Raw genomic sequence first — 10,282 nt, forward strand, 5'->3', positions numbered from 1 at the left:
TGATTTACGAAGTATTTCCCTCATCTCTCTCCCGCGAGTACCCGCGAGCCGTCTTCAGGACGCGTAGCCTCCCGTACAGTTTGAAAATTAATAACGCTGACAGCGAGATAGGCGCTTTAACGAGGCTTTTATGATCCCGCGATTGCGAAATTAAATGTCGCTATTTCAGCGATATATATATATATATATAGTCAACAGCGCGTCGATTATTTTAACACGTCTACTCACGAACCGCTCGTTTTCCTATCTCTTCTGAATTTTCCAAACATTTTGCAGCCAAGAGGACCATTGTACATTTTAGACTGACATATATTGATTTTGTGAATTATTGACAGGTATTTAATTAATAATTAGCATAATACGATATCAATCATTTCTTTATGGAAATTATAATTTTGATAATTAATCATAATATTATAATACATCATTAATCTGAAAGGAAAAGACATTTTTTAAGAGAATACGTTAGATGCAAAATGCAAGACTAAAATTCAAGGAGCGAAAACAAACTTTCTACGAACAAAGAGAGAGCGAACAAAGAGACTATTACTTATCAAGCGCAAAATACGACACGACTTGACGTTAAACATATTCGGATCACATCGTATGGGTGAAAAGAGAAGCAACGGAAAGGATTATCATGCATGTGCTTTTTGTTAAACGTCGTTACGAAATGCAAGTAGTAATATGCGAGGCGGAAAATGACGTCGTCTGGCCTTTACGAGCCGGATGCGAGAAAATCGTGATATCAAGGAGGATGACATGATCCTGCATTACAAATAGAAGCCGTTCCGACATTGGTGCGCAAGAGACATAAGTGCAATGGCACGGAAACGAGAAGCTGCAACAACGCGACGCGCGCGAAGCTTTGATGCAAAGAAATTCGTTGAACGATGAAACTTTCGATAGCCAAAACTTTTATTAAAAATTGCCACTACACATTTCGCGCAACGCTTCCACATAATATCGATATCGGGATATAATCTCTCATACAAGCGTGCTATTTTCGCAGGCCTAGAGCTATTGAATTTTTTTACAAGCTATGCTCGCGTGCTTTTCTCTCTCCGATCACGATAAAAATGTTTATTGCAGTAAAAACAATTTCACGTTGCACTATAATTCTACAATGAAAGGGATTAATTAAATACATTTAATTTGAAATTATTCTTTAAATGTTAAACGTTTAATACTGTAGATTTAAACTGGAAATAATCAGTTATTTTTTTTCTACGAAAGCTTAAGCTAAAAAATTAATTTATTCGTAATATTTTTATTTAATTAAAGGGCGCATAATTTTTATTATGCTTCTTTGATATTCAAGTAATTCAACTTATGCTTTCAATCGCATATAGTTCAGAAACTACCCCTATTACAATACACATATTTTCTCTCGGAGAAAATTGACTCTAAATTGTACAAAGAATTCGTAATTGAAATTTTGTCGGATACGTTGCAGAGCAACTTTGTCCAGGTATGACAAATGAATCAGTGACAACGTTTTAAATAATTCCGGCATCCCCCCTTCAGCTTGTATCAATATACTCGAGATAAAACGCGCAATTTTGGCGTGTAACGCCATTATATTTTACCCTGTGCGGTACACACAATTCGCACGGTAAAATCACAGGCAGTAAAATCGCGCTTGAAAACAAAAAGTGAAAAAACAGAGGGAGATGAGAGGGAGAACAATACGGCATAGCAAAAATACGCCTCTCTCTCGACCGGCGTCACGTTCTAACTGCAATCGCGTCACGGTTTCCCCGAATAGGGCGAACGTGTGCGCTGCCGGGTGTACATGTAAACCCGGGCAAGGCGTTGTCGTTGCACCCGGATGCACTAGCAGCGCGAAGCTTCCGGTTATCTGGAGTCACCGATCGTTACCATGTATTTCGCATAGCGGACGTTGAAGCTCATTTTTTTCCATCCCTCTCACTTATTTTCTCCGCCTCTTTACACCCCCTGGTCTCATTCTCCCTCTATCTTTATCTCTCTTCCTATCTCTCTCTCTCTATCTCTCGTAACCCGCGGCGACATAAACGTGGATGACATCCCGACGGAGAGACGACCGACTGCGCTTTCTCGATTCCCAAGGCGGCCCCGTTCCTTCCACGCTGCCGCCTGCGGCAGTAATTGCAGTTTCCTTTTATTTCGAGTCCGCGCGCGCAACATCCGCGGAATACTACCGCTTTTTACCCTGTGCTTTATATAAACTTTCGATATGAAGCCGGCGCAGCACCGCGAACCCCGGCGAAAGAATTTTAAGTTTCCATCCATCCATCCAAGTTGCACTTTCGCGGAATTTCAATATCTTCGTGCCCGTAATGGACCGTTACTACACGCACATTACGCTCCATTACGAGCACGCGGTTTTCCATGGGAAGATCTGTAGCCGCGTTTAGGCGCGTTCAGCGAATGCTGGATGCGGATATCGACGGCTTTTAAGAGTCAATTTTGCTACGATTTTTGCAAATATACCGAATATACTCTTATATCTGAAAAATGAATTATCTCGAAAGCGTTTTTCAACGACATGAAAAATCAATTTTGAATTTTTCACGAAGCGTATATCTGGAAAAAAAAAATAAATAAAGAGAGAAGAATCGAAGTGTGTGTAAAAATCGCGTGGACGACATAATTTTTAATTTTTAACCGTCGAATGCAAAATTTATTAACGTCCATTAAATTAATGACTCAACCATTTGTAATTCATGATAAAATTTCTCATAAAGGGATCTCACGAAAAATTCGTTTCGCTTCGTTCGATGTGCACATGGTAGCGAATGTAAACATTTGCGTGTCGAAGTATAAAGTCGATTTTTAACACATATTTACGAATACGATACTGTCGCGTTTATAACTTACCGTAACATATGAAACAAGCAAAAAATTAATAACTTTTCTCCGAGTAACGGCATCGAGTTCACAATACGAGCCTTTAGATACAGACAGATGTTCGTGCTATAAAGTGCTTATAGTACATATCTTGTAGTAGTTTCTCTCCATAGCAGATTGTTCTTTAGAATAATACTAGACTTTCTTCCCTTTCGACCTCCTTTTCAGCCAAAGATTGACAATTGACTGAATCAAGTATTAGATTTTCTCGCACGTAACAAAAATATATAATGTTTACGTTATTTCGAGAATTTAGCTTTTATATAATTATAGGATGGACTATGGAGAATATCATAAGTATTTTATAGCAGGAATAATTATGCTTAACGATTCATTATATTTTATATCTATATTTTAATATTTTTCTTTTATAAAATATTTCGTCTAGAACGAAAACAAATTGACAAAGATAATTTAGGCAATATTTTTTCCTAAAATTTTTAAGTATCTTCGATGTAAGAACGCTTTATAAATATATCTATCTTGATATTTATACACACTGAGAGAGAGAGAGTACTTTCAACTATTAATCTAAACTTTTGCCACTCATTTAACAACGCAATATGCACACGTAAAGTTACACGTGCAATTTCGAGTTTGCGTACTTTCATAATTTGTTTTACTGTCAGCCATACAAAGTGTAAAGTCACCTACTGATGTGGTAAACGATTGTACGATATACGTGGATACGATTGATGCATCCGACTATAATCTATTCCGTTTGCAAAGAAAAATTTAATGCTTACCTACCACAATTATAAGTAGATAAAACGACATTAGTTTGCAAATGTTCTATATTAGTTATACATTTACAATCGTCCTACTTTATAATATAATCGCCAAGGACGGTTTTAAATCTCATGACGAGATTCTAGATATAGTATTTACAATGACTATAAAATAGAGATGAAACACATCGAGATAACAAATGTAACTCATTATCGATATCTTATTTGATCATATATAATTTTTTTCGTTTCCATCTCTATTTAAAGATGAAGAATTTGAGAAATTTTCCAGTTATTTGATCAATTTTAATGACACTTTGAAAGATGAGTAAAATTTTCAAAGATGTATGCTAATAAAATATTATCTTACTAGACGACAGAGAGAGGCAAGAGGATTTTAAAAAATTTAAAAAGTAAACGCGAAAAAGCTGGCGCAGTATATACCCTAGTAAAAATAAATTGCCGAGACTCGATTCACAGAAAACAATCGAAACCGTGAATTTTACAACTCTCCACGAGGTATTCGTTTTGATGCTATATGAGTTGTGCTATAGATATTTTTTTTTATTTCAAAGTCTTTTGTTTTCAAAATCTTTTGACACGGAAAAATAATAATGTATGAAATAATTTTATTTCTCGTCACATATACTTTTCTTTCAAGCCTCTCTCTCTCTCCTCTTTGCATTCAATTCCAAACGGGACAACGAATTTCCGAACAGAACGCCCAAATTTTCAATGTACACGGCATTACACGTCTGTGTGCGCACGTTGCAGAACGCGAAGGGAGGATTGGGGAGGATATGTCCATCGCGCTGGTTCCTGATATACACGGAAATTCGTGTGCAGTGACGGTGGGAGAGGGTAGAGAAGAGGGGAATAGGCAATAGGGTGCATACAGCGGCTTTGATTTTCAGCCCGCGATACGCTACTGCCAATTATTCGGCATACACGCTGGCCCATTGTGAATCTGTCGAGAGACGGCGGTCGATTACTGCATCCGAAGTGGAGCCGTTATGTCAATTTGCATAATGCATCGATTAAATAAACGGGTTGCGCGGTCCTGTCCGATGTCGTAGAGCAGAGAGTGGCGTGGCAGAGGGTCGCGTCCGCGCCGCCGTCCGCAAAACAACTATTGACAGGTCGGCGAATTCGCGACGCCGTTCACGTTCCGTGCGTACGTCAAAATTAATGCGCGCTCCCCCACCTACTACTCCCTTTTCGCCCTTATATTCCCACCGTAACCGATTATGAGGTTGTCATCGATGTCATTGTATATACGGTGTGACGGTGTCGCGCCGACTCTTGCCCTTCGCGATTAATAATTAGCGACGTAATCGCGTCGGGGCGACCTGAAATTTCGTTGCGCCCTTTTATATATATGCACGCGCGCTATAAATCAGAATCATCGCGTCATTTGTCGGCCATTTCGCGCATCGCGCATCGGTTCGAGGGGTATATAACGCCGAAATATACCACCCATGGATTGCGCCGAATAAATTTCTCGTCTTGCTCGATTTAGTTTCGTGTTTAATGCGCTATTTGTCCAAGCCGCTGTTGCATGATAATTGCGGCACGACCCGGCGACATGTTCCGACGATGCAATAATTCCAGACGACATTGGCAAACCGTCGCAAATCGTACAATTATTGTTGGTTCGTTTTATTGGCATGTACGCACGGTCTTTTTATATATATGTTTGGAGAAATCTACAATCTGCAGCAATAATGAAGCGCTATTTTTTCCATGTCGAATATATAGAGACAATATTTTTCTTCAATTCGAAATTTTCAAAAGTTTAATAATTTAAAATTTTTCCATTGCTTGAGTGCTGCAAAAAGTCAATAAAATAGCAATAGTAATTTATTTTCTTTTCTTCTTTAGTTAACTAATTAAGTAACTGCTATGTGTTTTGACTATTTCTCATTTAATACAAAATATCACTGCAATTCTTTTTTCGAAACGCGGTCGCAAAACAATCGCTGAAACTAACTCTGTTAATTAATTTAATTATTACCATTTGTTCAAGCGCTTATGGTACTTGTCAATGTTCTATGTACTCGACTACTGGATATAGTCGAAATGATAAAGAGGAGGTATTTTATCTGTCATCTAATTGTGTGCGTACTAATAGCAACATTTATTTCAATATTTTCTCGTGCTATCTGGCATTATATGAAACATTTAAATATCAAACAAAAGTAATATATATAAATTTATATTGTATTGTATATTTTTTATAAATACTTATGATATTAAAATGTTTCACATTTTCTCAATAAGAATTCAATTAGTGATCAAATGAATTTATTCCTCGATAAATGTTCTTTAAATAACAATGAATAAAAAAAAATTATATTTTTTATTAAATATTCGATAAATATTAAAAATGCTTCAATTAGAAACTAAACACTATTTTTGATTATAAAACTTTGAGAGAACGGTGTAAAATCGAAAATCAGCTCTTACAAATAGAAGCCGACATTAACATTTTACTGGAAGAGATTAATCGTCTATCATTCATGTAACTGCACTATTATAACACCTGGCATGTCTACTGGTTCATTACTCTACGTTGCGATATAAAACATCGATACAAGCATCAATATAAATGATCCTAATGCAAGCGCATAAATATTTTCACTATGTTGAAAGCAGGGAAATATTGCAAGCGTAAACATTTTCTCTCCATTGCCTCTCCGAAGAGCAACGTAGATACTTAGCCTTAAACGTGCCGGCGTATATAACCGATAACGGAACTTTGAAGAAACATAAACTGAAAGAAGAAACCTTGTAACAAGAATAAAAGTATCTTTCCCGATATCCCGAACCAATTATTTGTTTCCCCAAACCCATTAGTAAACGCAAACGAACGGGCGAAGCGCAAACTTCCCCGTTTTTAACCCACTTTCTCTCTCTCTCTCTCTCTCTCCTTTCGCAATTACATATTATTCTTTATTCCTTTCTCTTGCGAGAAAACTCTCAAGTTTTTCATTCACTTACGTGGCTCGTCGACGTCGCCGAGCAGAACTTCCGCTACGACGAACCGGGCCAGCAAGCTCATCAGCAAAAGCATCCTCTTCATTGTAAGCGAAATGAATCCTTAGCTCTCCTCCAATCCCTCGTGCAGATATCCCGTCCTCCTTGAATCCCGGTCCTTAAGTGGATGCCCCGACGTGGCTTGATAAGTTTCAATAAGACGAATCCGCGGAGAGAAAGAGAGAGGGAGTGAGAAGGAGAGAGATTCGTCAGGTCGCGCGAAATCTCGGTTTCAACAGACGCATCTCGTCGCGAGACGTGGAAGACATGAATACATGATCGATCTGATCCCGGCAAAATTCGATTCCTCCGATAAAAACGTTCGATAAGACTTTTAACGATAACTAGCGACGAAGACGATGAGAGAGTACGACCCGGCTGCGCTTTGAGAGAAGGCTTAAGTGCAGTTCACGGAGCACGTAAGGTATCTACCTAGCTGCCTACGCCGAGGCAGACTCTCGGCGTAAAACTGAGGATTATAAGTAAGTCGTGTAACTCCTTAAGCGCTCCGTGCAATTACGCGCGTTATTTATGTACGCAGACTTCAACGTCTCTAATGGGGTTATTCGATCGGGTAATTGTACATACTCCGCACATATATATACACAGTCTATTGGCGTTTACTTCATACACCACTAAGTCTCATACGCGCGAACGGCCCGTGTTCTGCTCCTCCGTCATCGCCCAACAATAATGACGTAATGATGTTTTCGAGAAACGTGGGACGGAAAAATCGATAAGCGTTAGATGGACTTCGCGTTTGCTGTATCGGGCGATAACATCGGGTGTTAAAGGGTACCCTCGAGGTTAAGAGTTATCGCCATCGTACTTTACGCACGGAAACATTTTACGTTGCACTTTGATATATCGGTGTTACCGGTTTTACACTTCCTGTTATGCATCCTTCAACCTCCGCAAAAAATTCACACCGTTCTTAACCGATTATAATCACGCGAGTGTGTTCCGAGAATAAAAAGGTAATTTTATAAAAAAACCGCCAAAGCGTTCGCATCTCCGATTCCTCTCGACTCTTATCCGGCAAATTTATTAATCCGAGATTTCAGGTACAGATGAAGATTATATCGATTGTCAGAGAAAAAGAATCATCTATCATTTGCTATACACGTAACGTTTATTCATTCGCAATTACGTTTCGTATCTTTCTTTAGGAAAAAGTATTTCTCTGCCGCGTGATTCCATTCACCAGATCGCACTTTGAATCAGTGCCGACGGTGGCAAGTTTTCTCCAGGATGCGCACAGCACCCCATGAGGGGTAGTATATGTCTTTCCGCTGTGGAATCACTCACACGAATACACTTGTCACTGTAGATCGCGATATAATCGATCACCCGCGCGCGCTAGGAGATCAACGATCGGATCGAATCGGAGTCATGGCTGTCGGTAATGTCCAACCGATCTTCCGGGGATACGCGAACACCCCTATTAGAGGTAGAAGGCGCGCTCACTGCTGCGTTGCGGCAGGCCTACTGACGAAGGCGACGGAGCTTTCGGCTCGCCTCGGCGCGACTCGTGCGAGTCCGTCACCCTCCGGCGCGGCGCGGCGGCCGCTTAAAGCGCCCGCCGATCACTTTTCGTCCCCGTCATTCCCGCCCGCCCGACCATGTCCTACTCTATACTACTATATCGCGCGCTATAGCCCCGACGCGACGTTCCGCGGAATCGGTGAACGTTAGAAAACGACCGCGCTCTCTCTTTCTCTCTCTCTCTCTTTGTCACTGAAAACGCTGAGACCGCGAACAATACAGGACAAAGAAACGCGAGACGTTTTAGCTTGCGTAGCTCGAGATGTGAGAAATAAAGATTATTTCGGTGGTGTACCCCCTCGTCTGCTGGCGCGATCAGCGAATGAAAATCTGTGATGATTACGCGAGGTAAACTATAATATTCATTTTTAAAGAATATTTTAATATGTTCTTTTTTTTATTCAATATTCAGAATTGATGTCATTTCTTAAAGTGACATGGTTAATTTTTAAATTTAAAGACACCATATGAGCAATTTTTGTCACTTAATGTTAAATGAATTTATTGTAAAATACATTGTAGATATAGATATATATATATATATATATATATCACATGAAATACAAAGAAAGCATTTTGCAAAAATTCTTCTAATTTCACATAAAGTGACGATTGTTATCGTTAAAATAATGCGGTTCTTCAGCGTCTGACCAATCGTACTCGTTACTACTTGGCGACTCAGCGTCTCTATTTCTTTCTTTTGTTCTGCATTATTTTCCTTCTTTTTTTCTTTTTTTCCTCAAGCGATTGAAATTAAACTATGCAAATTTCAAAAAAATATCAAACAAAAGTACTAAAAAGATGCGTCCAAATATTTATAACGAAATATTGAATTGACAGCAGCGAATCAATATACATATTATAAAACATATACATATATATTTTATATACATATGTATTTTATGAACAAAATTAAAAAATCAGAATATATATTTTGTACATATATAATATATAATATACATATATACATATACACACACAACTTCTTGTTTTTCAATTTTTTTAGCAATTAATCCTTCATATCCACGCATCCTGATATACCGCACGCAGTTTTTTACATGCGCTTTGTGTTGCAACGAAATACAACAATTTAAGAAAAATGACAACTGCCAATGCATAAAAGCGCGAGTATTAAAAGCTAAAAATTGAATTACAGAACAAGCCGGATTTAATTCGTGCACCCCGCGGGCAGTGAAAGTGATTTACGTGTACGTTGGCTAACCAAAAAAATCACACATGTGTACATACACGCCGGAAACACATTGCATCGGCATAGACATTTCAAATTCGAGAATATAACTGGAAAAATATAAAATGTTAACTCCTCGTCAGTTGCCTCTCCTGCAGCTTCATTTAAAAATTTTGTACAAAATCTCTGCATCACATTGAAAACAATTCTAAAAGATTTTAACTCGAGATGAGTCTGAAACATGTTTTACACATATCACAAGGAGGTTTCTCAAAATATATATCTTTCTTACTCTTGCAATTTTGTAACTCGACATATGATTAATATTTATAATCAATCTCGTACATTACCTACATAGGACACATGTACGAATAAATGTGCCAGCATCGCGTTTATTACAATTATGATGTATTTACTAAAAGCGCAGGTGTACAATAAGGTACTCTAGACGAAAGTTTATTGCTTCCGCAACAAGTTTCTAGAAGATCATATTGTAGAGAGAGATGATGTTGGAGATATTACACCTGAATTAGAAATACCTGAATGCCATCTTAATGTAAAATATTGTCATTTATATCACACACACACATATATATATATATATATATATATATAATTCTAAGCAGAACATGCACGATTAAAAGTATTGTATTTTTAAATTATTTTAGTGAACAAAACAGTGTTGTAAAAAAAGTCTATAAAATATATGCATATAAACACTATATAGTATAGTAACAAAAATATACGAGTATTATAGGTACAATTTTTAAAATGTTATATATATATATATATATATATATATATATATATATATATACTTTTAATCGTGCATGTTCTACCTAGAATAAAACTCAATATTAAAAAGATGAAATGTTTTTTATATTTGTTTTGA

At 37.7% G+C, this 10,282-nt stretch overlaps 1 protein-coding gene across 1 annotated transcript in view; it reads right to left on the reverse strand.

Moving 5' to 3' along the window:
• LOC114942880 (neural cell adhesion molecule 2) overlaps positions 1-8,140 on the reverse strand; it is a 29,528-nt gene extending 21,388 nt beyond the window's left edge. The window contains exon 1 of the mRNA XM_029318354.2: positions 6,621-8,140. Coding sequence (XP_029174187.1) covers positions 6,621-6,702 — 82 coding nt within the window. The 5' untranslated portion in view covers positions 6,703-8,140. The remainder of the gene's footprint in view (positions 1-6,620) is intronic.
• Positions 8,141-10,282: the final 2,142 nt, after the last annotated feature.

Source organism: Nylanderia fulva, unplaced genomic scaffold (assembly GCF_048542155.1).
Source record: "Nylanderia fulva isolate GAGA-0341 unplaced genomic scaffold, ASM4854215v1 Scaffold2, whole genome shotgun sequence".
Classification (NCBI taxonomy): Eukaryota; Metazoa; Arthropoda; class Insecta; order Hymenoptera; family Formicidae; genus Nylanderia; species Nylanderia fulva.